Raw genomic sequence first — 20,186 nt, forward strand, 5'->3', positions numbered from 1 at the left:
AGGTATCCCAAACAATAAGGGGATTTGCTGAACCTATATTATACTGGAAAAATTAAGTTAAATTATTTTGTCTTGGTTAAAGATAAGTTGTCCTCCAGTAAACTTTGATTACATGTCCAATATCCCCGTCCACGTGAAAATGTATAAAGAGTTATGTGAAGGACAATTAGATGTTGATGCGATCGCATTCTGTCTCCTATTGAAACTTTTTTAACCTTTGATGCAAGAGAGAAAGAGACAAGAAAGTAGTCAAGATGAGTAGCTTTATTAAGTCTCCTCCATGTATATCTCACTAGGTCGTTTTTTTTTTTAGTCTCCAAATATCCACCATTTCTAATGTGTCCACAATATTTGTGATTTCCTTAAGGGCACGGTGATAGTTTGTAGAGTGATTACCTTTACGGTTCGTTGAGGTACTTAACACTGTGTTATAGTCTCCTACCATAATGATTAGACCATTTGTTGCCTGTAAGTTCAATAAATTGGTATAAATGTTTGAAGAAGTGTGGATCATCCTGATTTGGACCATATAGATTAAATGAGCCAAATATCCTTTTCGTCCACTGTCATATTCAAAAGAATCCACCTTCCTTGCGAATCATTCCGGATTATTTGCACATTCAGATCAAAATGTTTGTTAATTAATATCATCACACCCTTTGAGTTCCTTTGTCCATGACAGAAAATTATTTCACCACCCCATTCCTTTTTCCACACAACTTCCTCTAAGGATTTAGAGTGAGTTTCCTGTAAAAAGTATATGTTATATTCCTTTTAGCCATGTAAAGACTGATCTTTTTTTATAATCTGCCAAACAGGTATTACTAGCTATACTTATTTCACCCCTTACCATAACTAGATACTATTCTCAGGCTAAATTGACCATAATTAGTGCTTGTAAAGTTACTGCCAGAGGCAGAGCTTTCACATGTCAGATATTTGGAATTCAAGAAATAGGTTCTAGCAATATTGTTTTTATTCCCTTGCCTGTTTGCCTGTGAGCCAATGCCACAGATGTTAGAAAATTGAGACAAATTATGTGTGTAACAAATCCGAGTAGGTTGACGTGTATGATATTGGATATGATATAATGTGTGTATGATGTCTGTATAAGAGTAAGACTATAATGTGTGATGTCCAAATAAATAATAACTCTGCCAATTTGCATGTTTGAGTGTCTGTGTGTAACATGTAGTGCGTATAGCCTTAATATTCATAATTGTAATCAATATCGTATCACCATCATAGGTGCATCATAATTACCTTCAACATAATTGAAACACACATCCCAGCATTTCCAATCCCAGCAATTGACGTTTCATATGATCATGAAAGAGACCTTGCATTACTCTAGAGACGGCTTCACTACAGTACAAATGTATCCCGTACAATATGTTATTATTGCCCAATGTCCCGAATTCGATATCTTCCCCTTGCTTGTTGCAAACATATATAAACTTGTAGACAACTACATAAAAAAGATAGAGAAACACATTAAATTCTAAAACAGTTTGACGAGAGAAAGAGTGAGAGAAGAGCAAGATCAGGTGTGTGTGTGTGTGTATGTACAAGTTCAAATGTGTAAGCAAGCATGTAGTTGAGTACGTGTGTGTTCATATCCACATGTTGCAAACAACAACGTAAGCAATAAAAACATCTAAATGACGCACCAGAAAAGCCCCGAGTCGTATTTATAAGGGCACACCGTAGCGAAACGTTTTGCAATGGAAACCAAGTAATCTGTATTTCTCATTGAATGCTAGTTCCGGTAGTCCCTCCCCGTTTAAGTTTGTTTTCTTCTGTTTGGTGCCTAAAGAATACAACACCGGTCAAAAATTATCTGAGATGTTGAACCAACCCTAAAAAGTGATCAAATATTACTGCACAGGGGGAGACCCACTTATGTTCTCTCTACCCTACTCTCAATCCACACATCTACAATGGTCACGATGAGCAAGAGGCTTTACGGTTTCAGTGAGCACTTGACTACACCTAGACTGATACTGCTTCATGGGGAGTGCTGCTGACCAGACCACTGACCAACCAGAGGCTGATGTTTGTGTCTGCCTGGGCTCTGAACGGTTCTGTCTCTGTTCTGGAAGCCAATATGGGTCACGGGGTCCAGGACAAGCCAGTCTTTGTCCCCCTCCACTTGGACACAATGTGAGGGGGAGGAGGGGGGCGGCCCCTGGAACACCATGAAGCTCCAACAAACATTCCACTGGGCCACATCATAGTCTGGAAAACAATCAGTCTGTTTAAGTGTCAGAGAGAGAGAGAATTAGAGAAGGAGAGTGGGGGAGGGAAAGGGTTCAGTATGAGGAAAGGGGATAGGACAGGAGGCTTCTATTAAGTACTAGTTGGCCTGGAAACCTGTTTACATAAAAGTGCCATCTCCTGCAGCAATGGGCTATAATTCTAATCTGTAATCAGCATTGTCAGAGGAGCCAACTGGACATTGGGTCTGGATTGGTCCATCTCTCCTTATACGTGGATCAGGCATGTGCATCTACAGGCCATAATCTCCATTTATGCATGTACAGTAGAATAATAGTGAAGACATAAAAACTATGAAATAACATATGGAATAATGTAGTAAAAAAAGAAAAGAAAAAAGGTTGAACATAAATATATGTTGTATTTGATTCTTCAAAGTAGCCACCCTTTGCACACTCTCAACCAGCTTCATGAGGTAGTCACCTGGAATGCATTTCAATTAACAGGTGTGCCTTGTTAACTCTTTTGGGATAGGGGGCAGCTTTTTCACTTTTCGATGAATAGCGTGCCCAGAGTGAACTGCTTCCTACTCTGCCCCAGATGCTAATATATGCATATTATTATTAGTATTGGATAGAAGACACTCTGAAGTTTCTAAAACTGTTTGATGTCTGAGTATAACAGAAGTCATATGGCAAGCGAAAACCTGAGAAAAATCCAACCAGGAAGTGGGAAATCTGAGGTTTGTAGTTTTTCAAAGCTTGGCCTACCAAATAGTGTCTATGGAGTCAAGTTGCACTTCCTACGGCTTCCACTAGATGTCAACCATCTTTAGAAACTTGAATGAGGATTCTATGAAGGAGGGGCTCATGAGACCTGTTTGAGTCAGTGGTCTGGCAGAGTGTCTCAGGCTCAGACAGAGTTAGCTCTCATTCCATGGCTTTTCTTCAGGCATAGGAATTCTCCGGTTGGAACATTGATGTTTTATGTTAATGTTAAAAACATCCTAAAGTTTTATTCCATACATCGTTTGACTTGTTTCTACGACCTGTAACGGAACTGAGTTATTGTCTGGACGAAGTGCTCGCGCCTCATGAAGATGGATTACTGGGCTGAACACACTAACAAAAAGTGGCTATTTGAACATAAATGATGGACTTTATGGAACAAAGTAATTTATTGTCGAACTGGGATTCCTGTTATTTCTAACTTCTGTTGACTACAAAATGGCAGATTTTTCTCTGGCTGGATTGGGCTCTGAGCGCCGTTCTCAGATTATGCTTTTTCCGTCAAGTTTTTTAAATCTGACACAGCGGTTGCATTAAGGAGAAGTCTATGAATAACACTTGTATCTTTTATCAATGTTTATTATGAGTATTTCTGTAAAATCGGATGTTTTGGAATCAAAACATTACTGCACGTAACGCGCCAATGTAAACTGAGATTTTTGGATATAAATATGTACATTATCGAACAAAACATAAATGTTCGAAACATTAAAAAAACTATTTCTGCTTTTTGTGACTCCTATCTTTGGCTGGAAAAATGGCTGTGTTTTTTTTACTTGGCGGTGATCTAACAATCATATGTTGTGCTTTCGCTGTAAAGCATTTTTGAAATCGGACACGATGGGTAGATAAACATCTTGTTAATCTTTCATTTTCTGTATTGGACTTAATGTATGAAAGTTACATATTTCTAAAATATGAAAGGTTAAAAAGTTACTTTTTGGAATTTCTTTCCTTCTTAATGCGTTTGAGCCAATCAGTTGTGCTGTGACAAGGTAGGGGTGGTATAGTTTTGTACTTTTTTGGGCAAGCCACCACTTATTACAGTAGCTGCATGTTTAATATAGGCCAGTCTTAACTAAAACAATAGCGTTACGTTTGGCAACAATAGCAAGCCTATCAGAGATATCGTGACAAGAACCACACACCAAAGTGTGCAACAGAACAGTATACTGTCTACACTCCGTTGTTTTTAAGAAAGTTTAAATTAAATTGTTTAAATCATAGCCTAAGTTTGTGTCCCGGATTCCTGTTTAGTAGCAGTTAGATGCTAACCATCATGAAAACGGAACAGGCTAACGCTAGCAGTGCTAGCCCACTGGTGTTTTTAAATCCACGGATGGGCACAAACCCATCAGGTGTAGAGGTCGACCGATTAATCGGAATGGCCGATTAATTAGAGGCGATTTCAAGTTTTTATAACGATCGGAATTTTTGGACACCGATAAAAATAAATTTATAACTTTATTTAACTAGGAAAGTCCGTTAAGAACACATTCTTATTTTCAATGACGGTCTAGGAACAGTGGGTTAACTGCCTTGTTCAGGGGCAGAACGACAGATTTTTACCTTGTCAGTTAACTAGTCCAACGCTCTAACCACCTGCCTCACGAGGAGCCTGCCTGTTACGCAAATGCAGTAAGAAGCCAAGGTAAGTTGCTAGCATTAACCTTATCTTACAGAAAACAATCAATCATAAATCACTAGTTATAACTACACATGGTTGATGATATTACTAGTTTATCTAGCGTGTCCTGCGTTGCATATAATCGATGCGGTGCGCATTCGCGAAAAAGGACTGTCGTTGCTCCAACGTGTACCTAATCATAAACATCAATGCCTTTCTTAAAATCAATACACAGAAGTATATATTTTTAAACCTGCATATTTAGCTAAAAGAAATCCAGGTTAGCAGGCAATATTAACCAGGTGAAATTGTGTCACTTCTCTTGCGTTCATTGCACGCAGAGTCAGGGTATATGCAACAGTTTGGGCCGCCTGGCTCATTGAGAACTAATTTGCCAGAATTTTACGCAATTATAACATAACATTGAAGGTTGTGCAATGTAACAGCAATATTTAGACTTAGGGATGCCATCCGTTAGTTAAAATATGGAACGGTTCCGTATTTCACTGAAAGAATATTCGAGTTTCCGGATTCGACCATATTAAATGACCTACGGCTTGTATTTCTGTGTGTTTTTAATGTTATAATTAAGTCTATGATTTGATAAAGCAGTCTGACTGAGCGATGGTAGGCACCAGCAGGCTCGTAAGCATTCATTCAAACAGCACTTTTGTGCGTTTTGCCAGCAGCTCTTCGCTGTGCGTCAAGCATTGCGCTGTTTATGACTTCAACCCTATAAACTCCCGAGATTAGGCTGGTGTAACCGATGTGAAATGGCTAGCTAGTTAGCGGGGTGCACGCTAATAGCGTTTCAAATGTCACTTGGAGTAGTTGTTCCCCTTGCTCTGCATGGGTAACGCTGCTTCGAGGGTGGCTGTTGTCCATGTGTTCCTGGTTCGAGCCCAGGTAGCGGCAAGGAGAGGGATGGAAGCTATACTGTTACACTGGCAATACTAAAGTGCCTATAAGAACATCCAATAGTCAAAGGTATAGTCAAATACAAATCATAGAGAGAGAGAAATGGTCCTATAATAACTACAACCTAAAACTTCTTACCTGGGAATATTGAAGACTCATGTTAAAAGGAACCACCAGCTTTCATATGTTCTCATGTTCTGAGCAAGGAACTTAAACTTTAGCTTTCTTACATGGCACATATTGCACAGAAATACAGTGTAGATATTCTTAATATTGTAATTGCCTATTGTAGCTTGAAAAGGCAGATTTTTTTATGGAATATCTACATAGGTCCACTATCAGCAACCATCACTCCTGTGTTCCAAAGGCACGCTGTGTTAGCTAATCCAAGTTTAGCATTTTAAGAAGGCTAATTGATCATTAGAAAACCCTTTTTCAATTATGTTCGCACAATTGAAAACTGTTAGAGATTAGAGAAGCAATAAAACTGGTCTTCTTTAGTCTAGTTGAGTATCTGGAGCATCAGCATTTGTGGCTTCCATTACAGGCTCAAAATGGCCAGAAACAAAGAACTTTCTTCTGAAACTGGTCAGTCTATTCTTGTTCTGAGAAATGAAGGCTATTCCATACGAGAAATTGCCAAGAAACTGAAGAGCTCGTACAAACGCTGTGTACTACTCCCTTCACCGACCAGCGCAACCTGGCACTAACCATTATAGAAAGAGGAGTGGGAGGCCCCGGTGCACAACAGTGAAGAGGCAACTCCGGGATGCTGGCCTTCTAGGCAGAGTTGCAAAGAAAAAGCCATATCTCAGACTGGCCAATAAAAATAAAAGATTAAGATGGGCAAAAGAACAGACATTGGACAGAGGCACTGCCTAGAAGGCCAGCAGATTACATCGCAATCCACGAGGAGACTGCGTGGCAGGCTGACCACCTGTTATGTGAGTGTAGCATCAAAAAGGACCTTGTGGCTGGAAGGAGCCAAGGTAAGTTGGCTCCTGCAACATACTTTCATAAAACCACACCACAAAATATATATCTTCGCTTATATTTAGCAGAGTTACCTAAGAGTTATGGATATCCACAGTTATCAAAATTGGCAAGGTGGTGTAAGCCTACACAAAACACAGACCTTATTTGAAGTGAATCTAAAAAATATCCAATGGAATAAATGAAGGAACTGCTTTTCAGATTTTGCTGAAAGGTGTCATGGGAATTATGACTCCCACTTTGGTAGTCAATTCTTACCATGCCCATTTATTAAAATAGGATTTCCTGCATATAGAAATTAGTTTTTGTTTTCAACATTCATCACAGGTAACATAAATTCTTGTTTTTTTATTCAAACAGTTGAGTATGTGTCTCCTAAGCAGACACTTCAGTATCCTTGTCACTTCAGAGAGCTGTGTGTGTGTACACAATTATAGTAATTTTACAGATGGCAGAGAAAAGCAGAGCACCAGTGTGGGACTATTACATTGAATTGGCACCAGGGAAAGCATGGGGTCTTATTTGTGATAAAGTGTAAGCATGGGGTCAACAATGGCTATAAAAAATATTTAAAAAATACCACCAACCTGTGGAATCCCCTTAAGAACACTGACCTAAAAGCCCATAAGGAAGCAATGAAGAAAAAAAAGCAAACAAAATCTTCAAGGGGAAAAAAAAAAGTGTTAGACACACAGACGTCGTAGGCTACAATCTTAAAACGTTTTAATAAAAACAAGAAATGGCAGGACAAAGACCCAAGAAGATGGACAAAGCAGTTATTGAGATGATTGCCATAGCAGCGGATTACTCTTGCTGAACCCCAGTACAGGATCAATGATGAACAATTCCATCACACAGAAATGCTAGATAAAACACAAAGGAGTTGTGATGAAAGTGAATGATCTGATAGCACCAGTGAATGCTCCACACATGGCATTCACATCTGACTGCTGGTCAGTCCCTGATGAGCCTTACTGGACATTTAATTGACAATGTCTAGACAAGAAAGCATGTTGTGCTGAATGTCAAGATTATGACTGGCTCACACACAGGAAACTACAGAGAGATGTTTTGGACCATGTTGGAATACTGGGAAATCCACACAGAACGTGTAGTGCTGATCCTCAGGGACAGTGGGGCAAACATGGTGAAAGGTAGGAGACTGTCGGACTTCAGCTACAGTGCACACACCCTACAGCTTGTAATCAATGATGGACTATCCAGTCAGAGCTGTGCTAGACATTATTGCCATGTTGAAGAGCTTTGCAACTCACTTTGATCATTCTGTACTGGCCAAACAGAGTCTGGGGGCCATTCGGGAGGAGCTTGGCCTTCCAAAACACAGCATCAACCAAGCAGTTCAAACACAACACTACTACATATGTTGCAGAGGATGTTTGAACAGAGGCATGCACTGAATGTGTATGCAGGTGAATACAGACATCAGCAGTTTGTCTGCTACACAGTGGGACGTAGTCTCTTTCCTAATTGAGACTCTAGCATCTATGGAGGTGGTGACAGTGGAGATGAGCCACTCCAATGCCACAGCCGCATGCATCATCCCCAGTGTGTCGGTGCTGAAGCTGATGCTGCAGCAGGTGGGTTCTTCCACTCAAGGCATCAAAACTTTACGGAAGACCATGTTGGACTGTCTGACAAGGCAGTTCTCGAAGGCCGAGAAGACAAAGTGCCTGGTGCTGGCAACTGTCCTGGATCCACAAGAGCTACGCCGTCACCTCAGGGACAGCACTAGAGAAAGCAAAAGAGTGGCTGAAGGAGGAATTTGACCTAAGGAATCCAAATCCCAGAGCCACAGCAGAAGGGACTAGTGAAGGAGGACCCAGATCCAGATGGAAAGGGGCAAAGAGTCCAGGTAGACAGCCTCTACACTAGAGTCCTTGGAAGCCAAGAGGGCAGGGCTGAAGTCCAGTGCAGAGTTGGAGTGTTACCTCAAAGAGCCTGTCATTGACAGAAAGAGTGGCTTGCCTTTGAAGTGGTGGAAGCAGAATGAGGACAGACTTCCATTACTCGCTACACTGGCAAAGAAGTTTCTGTCCCCCACCTTCTTCGGTCCCAAGCGAGAGAGTGTTCAGTGAGGTGGGGATGATTTATGATAAGCGGAGGAGCAGACTGACAGGGGAACATGCAGACAAGCTCGGTTTTCTGCTTTACAACTTCTTAACTGGGAATATTGAAGACTCGTTAAAAAGGAACCACCAGCTTTCATATGTTTGCATGTTCTGAGCAAAGAATTTAAACGTTAGCTTTTTTACATGGCACTTTCTCCAACACTGTTTTTGCATTATTTAAACCAAATTGAATGTTTCATTATTTATGAGACTAAATAGATTTTATGTATTTAGTGTTAACTCAGTATTGTTGTAATTGTCGTTACAAATATACACATATATAAAATAAATGTAGGTCCTCCAATACTCGGTATTGGCGTTGAAAAATCATAAAATCGCTCGACCTCTAGTTGTAACGTTAACCATTTTGGTTACCTCGAGGCAGCCCACACTCATTGAATATGGAACAATAACAAGTAAAACCTCTGGTGCATGACTTCATTACTGAGCGCAAAGTTGATTGCATGTTCACTGACACATGGCTGTCAGACTGTAGTGCCGCTCCTATTGAAGTCTCCCCGCGGACTACAGCTTTTCATACATGATCAGAAAAGGGAAAGAAACAGACAGCCTCTGTTTTTACTAATGCTCTCAGCTGTAAGGACATTTCATTTTGTGACTTGTGTTTTGAGCATCCTGCTATACTGTTTAAATATAATCCACCAGTACTGGCCATAACCCTGTAAAGGCCACCAATGCACTGCCCCACTTTATTTTCCAATTTATCTGAACTATTGTCCTTAAGGACTATGATAAAATCATTGTGTTGGATGATTTTAATATTCATGTTGACAAAAGCAACTGACACCTAGGCCATTGAATTTATGAATCTTTTGAGCTCTATGGGACTTTATCTAACATGTTACTGAGCCCACCCATAATGGCAGCCATACTCTGGACCTGGTTATTACCAAGGGGCTTTCTATGGACCTATCCTCTATTGTTGATGTTGCTTTATCTGATCCCCACGGTGTATTTTTTACTACATTGTTGCCCATAGAACAGGGTAATACTGAACGCAGTAAGAAACGCCATCTTACCTCTGAAGTTCCCACAGATCGAGTGTATGAACAATACTTCACCACCTATTCTGCCTTCATGGTGATTCAGTTGAACTTTTATTGCAAATTAAGGGAAATCATTGATGCCGTAGCTCCAGTAAGGTAGAAAAAGGTCACATCTAAAACAGAGAGCCCCTTGGATGAGTGAGGGAACTAATCAATTCAAGAGAAAGTGCAGAAAGGCAGAGCCGAAGTGGAGAAAGTCAAAGTTGCAGGTCCATTATGATATTCTGAGAGAGCAACTTGGCATTTATATTAAGGAAATAAGAAATGCCAGATTGTCCCATTTTTCTAACTTGATCACTATTAAATCAGAATAATGAGTGCTCTTCGACCATTGATGGCCTGATAAATCCTACCCCCCCAAAACTTGTGTGCACGGTCCTCCACATCTAAACGTAATGAATTGTGGCATATTTCAGAGAAGATACCCAGCCTAATGTTGGTTATCAGTCAAGCAAGACCCTATGAGAAGTTTGATGTGAGCTTGCCTACTACGCAAAGGCACTATGGATTTATTTCCCCTGGTTGACACAGACACGCTCAGGAAAGTGACATCAGAACTTAAGCATTCTACCTGCCTTCGATCCTAACCCCACCACCTTCAAAACAGTTTTTAATTGCATATCTGAAGACGTGCAAGCCATTTTTCAATCACTCCATTCCTAAGAAAACGTACTTGATTTTAAGTGCCAACTGTATAAAAAAAAAATCCAGACCTGGTTTTCATGCCCACCACAGCAGACACAGCTTTAGTTAAAGTGGTAAATGATCGTACAGCCAACACAGACGCCAAACATCTGTCCTTGTACGCTTAGATTTAAGTGCTGCAATTGACTCGGTTGACCATGATTTCCTTCTGGACAGGTGGGATGGCTTCTCCGGTCTAGGACCTATGTAACTGGGTCGAGAGTTGAATCACCCTTGGTGAACAGAACTCAGAGAAAATACATATCACATGTGGCGTTCCACAAGGGTTGATTTGGGGTCCAGTACTGTTCAGTTTATATTCTACCACTTGGCAGCGTTATCAGAAAGCATAGCATAGATTTTTTTCACTGCTTTATTGGTTTATTCTTTCAGTGAGAATTTCTTTCAGTGAAATACGGAACTGTTACGTATTTTAATCGAACGGGTGGCAACCCCAAGTCTAAATATTGTTGTTATATTGCACAACCGTCAATGTTATGTCATAATTATGTACAATTCTGGCAAATTAATTATGGTCTTTGTTAGGAAGAAATGGTCTTCACAGTTTGCAACGAGCCAGGCGACCCAAACTGCTGCATATACCCTGACTCTGCTTACACTGAATGAAAGAGAAGTGACAATTTCAGGCACAGCATTGATTATATGCAACACAGGACAAGCTAGTTAATCTTAACATAATCACTAGTTATTTTATTTAAAAAACTATCCATTTAATGCCATCTAGCAACTTACCATGGCTCCTTGCTGCCTGTACTCACGTAACAGTTGGTAGCCTGCCACGCAGTCTCCTCGTGGATTGGAATATAAATCGGCCCTAATTAAATCGGCCATTTTGATTTATCGGTCGACCTCTATCATATTCAGCTACATTCTATATAATCAATACTTTGCACACATTGGTAAGCTAGTGGTTAGGGTTTTGGGCCAGCAACAGAAATGTTGCTCAACCGAATCCCCGAGCTGACAAGGTAAAAATATGTCTTCATGCCCCTGAGCAAGGCAGTTAACCCACAGTTCCCCGGGCGCCGAAGACGTGGATGTCGATTCTTGCAGGTCCCCGCACATCTGATTCAAAGGGATTTGGTTAAATGCGGAAGACATTTCAGTTGTACAACTGACTAGGTATCCCCTTTCCCCACAGCGGTCCCCTGATGGTGAGTATTAGAACCAGATGACAGGAGGAGTCTATGCATGTCAGTTCTTGTTTGGGGGTAACTTACCTCACCCAGCCCACTCCTTCCTGTGCACCAACAGCACTTCAAACAAACTGGCCTGTTTTATCTTTTGATAAAAAGGCATACAGAGCATCACCCAACACTAATGAGCTGAGTATACTAACGCTCCAGAGCAGATTTCACTCACAATACATTTTTCTAGCAACCAAGCAGAAACAGATTCCTCTCTGGTACATTTTACCCTCCTTTTTCTGCACACAAACTTAGCAGGAGGTATTTTAATTTTCATGTCTTGTTGGTGCATGCCTAGCCAATGGGAGCTGGGCTAGCTGCCTCTGATGTAGGCTGTATCTTGGAAGTAGAGAGAAGAGGGATACTTGTTAGGGCCCTCTGTAAAAATCACATTCCTTAGGCACACAGAGCATCAACAATATACAACATACAATGATGGCATCACACATTGTGACCTGCATGATCGGATTCTGCAGTGAATCCACAGAATATGCATCCCAAATGGCATCCTGTCCGCTATATAGTGCACTTTGGGATGCACATACAGACACATCCATGGTCATTGGGATTGGCATCTCCAGGACAGAAGAGTCAGAAGAGAAAGGAACCAGCAACAATCACATCTGGTCAGGCCTTCAGCTGTTAACAGGACTGAGCCCACAGCTTCCTGTGAGGTGTACCACAGGAATCCTGCAGAAGTTGAGGTTGGGTTAGTGGTAGGTGCACAGCTGTAGAGCTAGGCTATAGTCCTAGCAGTGCATGAGAGCACGTATGTGCTTTCTTAAAGGCACAATTTGAAGTTTAATTTCTGCTAAAAGGTATTGATTGGCAAAGCAGAATGGGGGGGGGGGGGGGGGGGGGGTCTTTGAGTGTATTGTGTGCACTCAGAGTAAATCTCTGTGCACATTGGTTGTTTGTAGATTTTATCCCGTGGTCATAGGCCTAGATATTTGAGATTGTAAGTGTATGTCACAGTGCACTCACTGCTCTGGTGGTCCCAATGCTGTGGTACGTGGAGAAACTGGTTTGGAACACCTGTATAACAGAGGAAACTAGTCGAGAATAAATTGAAGTCGTCTGGTGTGTTTTTGCCTTTCACATCCACTCACTAACAAGTCAGCAAACACATTTAAAGAGGAGTAGGATGTGTTCGAATGTGCTAGTGCTAGAAGACAACTTGAAATCGGCCATGCCGATTAATCGGTCTTCATAACAAACGCCGATTACATTGCAATCCACGAGGAAACTGTGTGGCAGGCTGACCACCGGTTACGTGAGTGCAGCGACAAAAGGACCTTGTGGCGGCAAGGAGCCAAGGCAAGTTGCTAGCTAGCATTAAACTTATCTTTTAAAAAACAATCAATCTTCACAATCACTAGTTAACTACACATGGTAGATGATATTACTAGCTTGTCCTGCGTTGCATATAATCAATGCGGTGCCTGTTAATTTATCATCGAGTCACAGCCTACTTCGCCAAAAGTGTGATGATATAACAAAAGCACAATCTTTGCACGAATGTACCTAACCATAAACATCAATGTCTTTCTTAAAACCAATACACAGAAGTATATATTTTTATTTAAACCTGCATATTTCGTTAAAATAAATTCCTGTTAGCAGGCAATATTAACTAGGGAAATTGTCACTTCTATTGCGTTCAGTGAAAGCAGAGTTAGGGTATGTGCAACAGTTTGGGCCGCCTGGCTTGTTGCGAACTGCGTTTCTTCCTAACAAAGACCGTAATTCATTTGCCCGAATTTTACATAATTAGAACATTGAAGGTTGTGCAATGTAACAGCAATATTTAGATTTAGGGTTGCCACCGGTTCGACAAAATACGGAACGGTTCTATATTTCACTGACAGAATAAATGTTTCGTTTTCAAAATTATAGTTTCCAGATTTGACCATATTAAATGTCATAAGGCTCGTATTTCTGTGTGTTTCTTATAATTAAGTCTATGATTTGATAGACCAGTCTGAACGGTGGTAGGCAGCAGCAGGCTCGTAAGCATTCATTCAAACAGCACTTTACTGCATTTGCCAGCAGCTCTTAGCAATGCTTGATTCACACCACTGTTTATGACTTCAAGCCTATCAACTCCCGAGATTAGGCTGGCAATACTAAAGTACCTATAAGAACATCCAATAGTCAAAGGTATATGAAATACAAAATGGTATAGAGAGAAATAGTCGACGTGTCATAATTCCTATAATAACTACAACCTAAAACTTCTTAACTGGGAATATTGAACCACCAGCTTTCATATGTTCTGAGCAAGGAACTTAAATGTTAGCTTTTTTTACATGGCACATATTGCACTTTAACTTTCTTCTCCAACACTGTTTTTGCATTATTTAAACATGTTTCATTTGAGAATAAATAGATGTTATTTATATGTTAAGTTAAAATAAAAGTGTTAATTCAGTATTGTTGCAATTGTCATTATAGCAAATATATATAAAATCAGCTTCTGCTTTTTTTGGTCCTCTAATAAATCATTATCAGCTTCGAAAAACCGGTCAACCTCTAGTTAGTGCACACTCATCCTCCTGTGTTTGTGTGTTTATGCCAAGCCTGGGTCAGGGCTGTGTGGGGTGAGTGCCCGAAATAGACAGCCTCTCTCTCACATGCTTTATGGACTCTGAGCACTACCTCAGCACAGAGAATGAACTTGCTGAATACAAATTAAAATAAGTTTATCCTATAGGAGACACTGATGGAGCTACCCTCTATCAAATAAATACCTCGACCTACTTAAGCTAAACCTTCCCAGTAAATGCTTTACCAGTCCTTTTTCAATGAAATAACTGAGTAATTAATAAATCATTTTTGGTCCTCAACTCTAATTCGATCATGAGATGAACTAGGACTCAGTAAAAAAGCAAGAGCTAAAAAAAAGCTAATTAAATTGTTATTTTATGAAAGGGGCAGTACAAAGTATAGTTTAACTTCCTTCTTTTCTCTGAGATGGGTTGGGTCTCACCTCCTACACCATGAAAACATTTACATCCCCTCACCGCATGTTATAAGGCCACACTGGATTGTGCAACTCTCCTTTTTGAGGGAGGACTTTAACCTTTCTAGGGCAGGTGTTCTGCTAGCGGAACCCCTCAACAACATTCCGCTGAAAAGGCACGCAAAATTTAATATTTCTTTTTTTTAAATATGTAACTTTCACACAATAACAAGTCCTATACAGCAAATGAAAGATTAACTTTTTGTTAATCTACCCATCGTGTCCGATTTAAAAAATGCTTTACAGCGAAAGCACAACATATGATTATGTTAGATCACCGCCAAGTCAAAAAAACACAGCCATTTTTCCAGCCAAAGATAGTCACAAAAAGCAGAAATAGATCAAATTAATCACTAACCTTTGATAATCATCAGATGACACTCATAGGACATCATGTCACACAATACATGTATGTTTTGTTCGATAATGTGCATATTTATATCCGAAAATCTCAGTTTACATTGGCGCCTTACGTGCAGTAATGTTTTGATTCCAAAACATCCAGTGATTTTGCAGAAATACTCATAATAAATATTGATAAAAGATACAAGTGTTATTCATAGAATTAAAGATAGACTTCTCCTTAATGCAACCGCTGTGTCAGATTGAAAAAAACTTTACGGAAAAAGCATAATATGAGAACGGCGCTCAGAGCCCAAAACCAGTTTCTAAAGACTGTTGACATCTAGTGGAAGCCGTAGGAAGTACAACTTTATCCATATCCCACTGTGTAGTCGGTAGGGCAAGATTTGAAAAACTACGAACCTCAGATTTCCCACTTCCTGGTTGGATTTCTCTCAGGTTTTCGCCTGCCGTGACTTCTGTTATACTCAGACATCATTCAAACAGTTTTAGAAACGTCAGTGTTTTCTATCCAATACTAATACGCATATATTATCATCTGGGACAGAGTAGGAGGCAGTGCACTCTGGGAACGCTATTCATCCAAAAGTGAAAATGCTGCCCCCTATCCCAAAAAGGTTGGGGAAGCCCTTCAACTATGTAAGTGGAGAAGGTATGTGCATCCTATTTCTTATATAGTGCACTACTTTTGACCAGGGCCAACAGAGCTCTGGTCAAAAGTAGTGCTATATGTAGGGAATAGGGTGCCATTTGGGACGTAACCGGTGTATCCATTAATATTGATGGCGTGTAGTGTGAATCATTCATGGCATGGTTTTCTTTGGACACTAAGGACATTTTGAAGGAAGGAAGATTTCCCTTTGGTCATTTAGAAGGTTGTATGATTGCAACTACACCACTTATGTGGGCGCAGTCACTTAGGCAAGTTGTAAGAGACACTTTCTCCTCCATTGGAAAATAAACTACCCTTCTCACACTATTGAGCCAAGTGAAACAGAGCCAAGCCATGCTATAAACGGGCAGGTCTGGCTATGCATCCAACATAGTTGCTGGAAGCATTCTGGAAAGGAAAATGTGAAAAGAACAGCATGAGCCAGTACGGTTCAGGTTGTCCCCTATAGTGTGAATCAGGCATAAGAGTCAGTAGACACCATGCTGTTCTTGCGTGTGTCATGTGACCCCGTTTTGCTCAGTCCTCCAAGTGTCAGGGCAGCACTTTTTTTAACATCCAAAATCAGATTACACATTTAAAGAAGGTATCTCACACCACATGGCATCTTAAATCAATATCACGAGGCATACTAATACAGTTAAGTTAAGATGTTATTCTGGTGCATTTTTTGCATCCAATTAAGTTTTTTTTTTTCTCTAGATGACTGACTAAATTTTACCTCATGGTTGCCATGTATAACAGACAGACCCTAAACACACAATCCCAAATACGATTTGCCCACTACAATATTGCGTTGTTGAGTGAGTATGAGTTGGGTGTGCAAAACCTGTAAAGACAATAGTGTAGATCGGTGCCTCGGACTGTCAAATACCTTAAAACTTGTATAGCCTAGTCAGTTTTGAGACTGCGATACAATGAACTGGGAGTGCTTTCTCTAATGACTGGTTGTGGGTACTGATGATGGAAGCTACATGTTCTACACGTACAGTACTACAGCCATTCCATGTTTGCAGCAAACCATAGCATGTAGGCTAGCTATTTTGGGAAGCATGTTTATATCACTATTCATTACTAAGCCCATAATGTTTCTAGCTGACACAGATCTTCTCACATAAATGTAGGCCTGTTCATGTGGAGCAAGGAAATTCCATGTAAAAGCAGATGAATTAATTTTTTAAGACAACAGATGGTGTCACATTGTGGACAGCACGCACAATTAACCCCAGCAGTCCAACTGTGGCTGGAGGGGATGTGACTGACCCGTTAGCAGAATGAATGAACTCCCTACTCATCTGCTGTACATGGACAACATAATTGGCTTAGATCAAATATGACAGGACAGACGAGGGAACCCAGATGCACACACAGTAACAGGTGCACTTGGCAACAACTCCCCAGCTTGCTGCTGTCCTCACTCAACTTATCTGGCAAAACGAAGTTACATATATATTCCAGAAAAAAAAGTCGACGTTTAGAGAAAAATAACAAATGGCAGCAGAAAGAGCAGGGGAAGGAACAGATATGTTCAAACCTCAGGCTATAGTGTATGGCTCAAACCAAAGACTATATACCAACGCCCTAACTTATGAAGGAGCAGAGGTGTGCCTGGGGCTACAGATTCTTCATCAACACTGCAACAGTGTTGCTAGATGTGTGTATGGAACGATTTTAGTGCCAACAGATACTGTATTTGAATTCAATATTTATTTTGAAACTGAATTGAATGAATATTGCATTCAGTTTTAAAAATGCAATTTATGCTTAAATTCAATATGGTAAATACTGCATTAATTGTCTGTGTATCAAGCTTCCAAACTAATTTCAAGTTCACCAAAGTTGTATATATTAAACTTCTCAGATGCATTCAGAGTTCAAATTGAATTCTCTAAATTCAGATGAAAAATTAGACCACATCCTGGTTCTTTGCAAGGGATCGTAGCATTTGGTCTATAAGCTATGATAAGCACCAAACTTCCTACTTTTTTAAAATTAATATTGCTACTACTATATTGCTGAAAGCTAAGGATCTCTGGAACATGACCATGCCTTCTGTTCCCCTCTGATGCTCACAGGAGGCGCAGAAGGGAGTGTGGCAAAAACAGTAATTTGGCCCTCTTAGTGATATGCAGTAGTTGAATAGGCGCGTCATAGTTATTCTCTATTGACTGACGGTTTCGAACCAGGTCTCCTGCATGTCACAAGACTGTTAGCCCACTTAGCTAAAGCCCATAGGGATGAGATCAAAGTTAATGTAAAGGACGACACTGCTTGCTTAGGAAGTACCACTTCTCCCTCATTCAGCTCACGTCGAGCTTCAAACTCAGGACCTTTGCCTCGAAAACCCACATGAACGCCTTCCAGAAGTTTCGCAACCCACTGCACTATTGAAAAAGCCTTTCTTCAATTGAAGAGGGGTGGCACTTCAGGCTGATGAGTGAGTTTCATTTACCTCCCAGTGACCCCAGAGGTTGAGCTGAGTGAGTAACTTGTCTGAGAGCTGAAAAGTTACATTGTCCCGCACACAGGAGACTTGGGTTAGAACCCCATCAGTCAAACTGACATCTCCAGGTCTCAGGCAAAATGGTTGCTCATCACATGCATGATCATCAAGCCACCTCATAGTCCCATAAAGCTCAGCTGGTAGAGCATGGCGCTTGCAATGCCAGGGTTGTGAGTTCGATACCCATGGGGGACTAGTACGAAAAAAGCATGAAAATGCACTCACTACTGTAGGTCACTCTGGATAAGTGTGTCTGCTAAAGGACTTAAGTGTAACTGTATAATGTTGCACCCTCATGAAATGGGGTGCACAGATCCTTCTGTCACAGAAAGTGTTGTTGTGCAGGAGGCCTGAGTTCGAATCCAGTCAACTATATTGGTGCCATGATCTCTAAGTATGATGTTTTAAAAGGGGTGAAACGTAACTGAGGTATGGAGAATTGTTAGTTTCCTGTACTCAGCCCTATGGGCTTTAGCTAAGTGGGCTAGCACAGTCTTGTGACATGCAGGAGACCCGGTTCGCACCAAGTCAGTCACAAGGGAAAGATTCATTAGGGAGTGGAAAAGTGATCCTTAGAAGGGCTATTAAACCATTTCGTAATGGGGACCAAATGGATGTATTTGTCACACTCCCTTCTGTTGTGTCCATAGAGGGGAACTGAAGCCTTCAGTAATGGGGTCATAGTAGCTTGTAGCCAAATGTATAGGAAGAAAATAAATTAAACATGCCACATTGGCTTCAGAAACCTGTTTAACACAGATGGTTTCATTCTATCTGTTCTCCTTGACCTCTCCTGGCTGGCAAAGTACCAGGATGTTGTCTCTGGTTTTGAATCAGAATTTAGAGAACTGCATTTGAAAACAATCTGAGAAGTTTAATATATATGAAACTTTGTAGTCAACTTGAAATTATAGTTTGTGAACCTGAGAGACAAAGAATGCAATATTTACCATATTGAAAATTAAGACAAATATTGAATATCAGTATTTAATTCAATTTTAAAGCTGAATTAAATATTAATTCAATTCAGTTTCAAATCATGAAATACAAGTTCAATTTATGAATTCAATGATTCAATTTGTGCATTACAAATTCTAAAATATTACAGTATATTCAAATGCAATATCTAAATACAAATTAAAAAACATTGAATTCAAATAGTTTGTTGGCAGTGAAATCGCTCCATAAGTGTGCATGCATGGTCGCGGTCATCAATTTAGTAGCATTTTCCATCAGCAATGTACGCGGCAAAAAGGCTCGAAACAAATGTGCAAATGTCATGAATCAGCTAATTAAAAAGTTGAGTTCAAGTCAACAGATCTGGGAGAGGCGGCATCGATTGAATCCCTGCCTGTATTTAGCTGGCTGTGCACACATTGCTAACACAGAACACATGTGTTATTGAAAACAAATGTGGGAGGATTGCAAAGTATCCATGCGTATTGGCTAGCAACTGATTCAACAATAATCACGAATTAGCTCCTTCCTGACGCCAAGGCAAAAAATCCCGTTTTCAGAACCACAGCGCGCGGCCTCCAACCTGCGGATTCCCACGCTGTGTAGTAGGCTAGCTGGATAATAACTGGCTCTATAACGTTAGCGACATTTGTGGTCATGCACTATAGTTAGCATACCTGATGAACAAGTGCTATGCAGGTAATTTGGTAGTACCAAAAAAGTGGAAACAATTCGAACGCTCTACTGTTAGCTAAGAAATAACACCACGGGAACTTACCTAAATCATCCATGGTGGTAGCAGAAGGAATCGGCACTACACTATGAACGAACCGGGACGGTTGTCCTTTGATTCGATTGTCGGTTGCTCTACCTACACTGTGGCTTCTATATCGAAATTCCAGTAATCTGAATGCAGTACATAAGTTTTCAGTTAGCTGCTTCCCTGCTACACTCAATAAAATGCAGTCATGGGGACAAGCAGCTCACCCCCACCTGGAGCCTTCAAATTTACCAGTAAGAAAAGTCTGGCTGCTGTACTT

At 40.5% G+C, this 20,186-nt stretch overlaps 1 protein-coding gene across 1 annotated transcript in view; it reads right to left on the reverse strand.

Annotated features, from left to right (window-relative positions):
- The window catches only part of LOC109891250 (paxillin), a 50,773-nt gene extending 30,587 nt beyond the window's left edge, over positions 1 to 20,186 (reverse strand). The window contains exon 1 of the mRNA XM_020483652.2: positions 19,925 to 20,186. Coding sequence (XP_020339241.1) covers positions 19,925 to 19,937 — 13 coding nt within the window. The 5' untranslated portion in view covers positions 19,938 to 20,186. The remainder of the gene's footprint in view (positions 1 to 19,924) is intronic.

This window comes from Oncorhynchus kisutch, linkage group LG5 (assembly GCF_002021735.2).
Source record: "Oncorhynchus kisutch isolate 150728-3 linkage group LG5, Okis_V2, whole genome shotgun sequence".
NCBI lineage: Eukaryota > Metazoa > Chordata > Actinopteri > Salmoniformes > Salmonidae > Oncorhynchus > Oncorhynchus kisutch.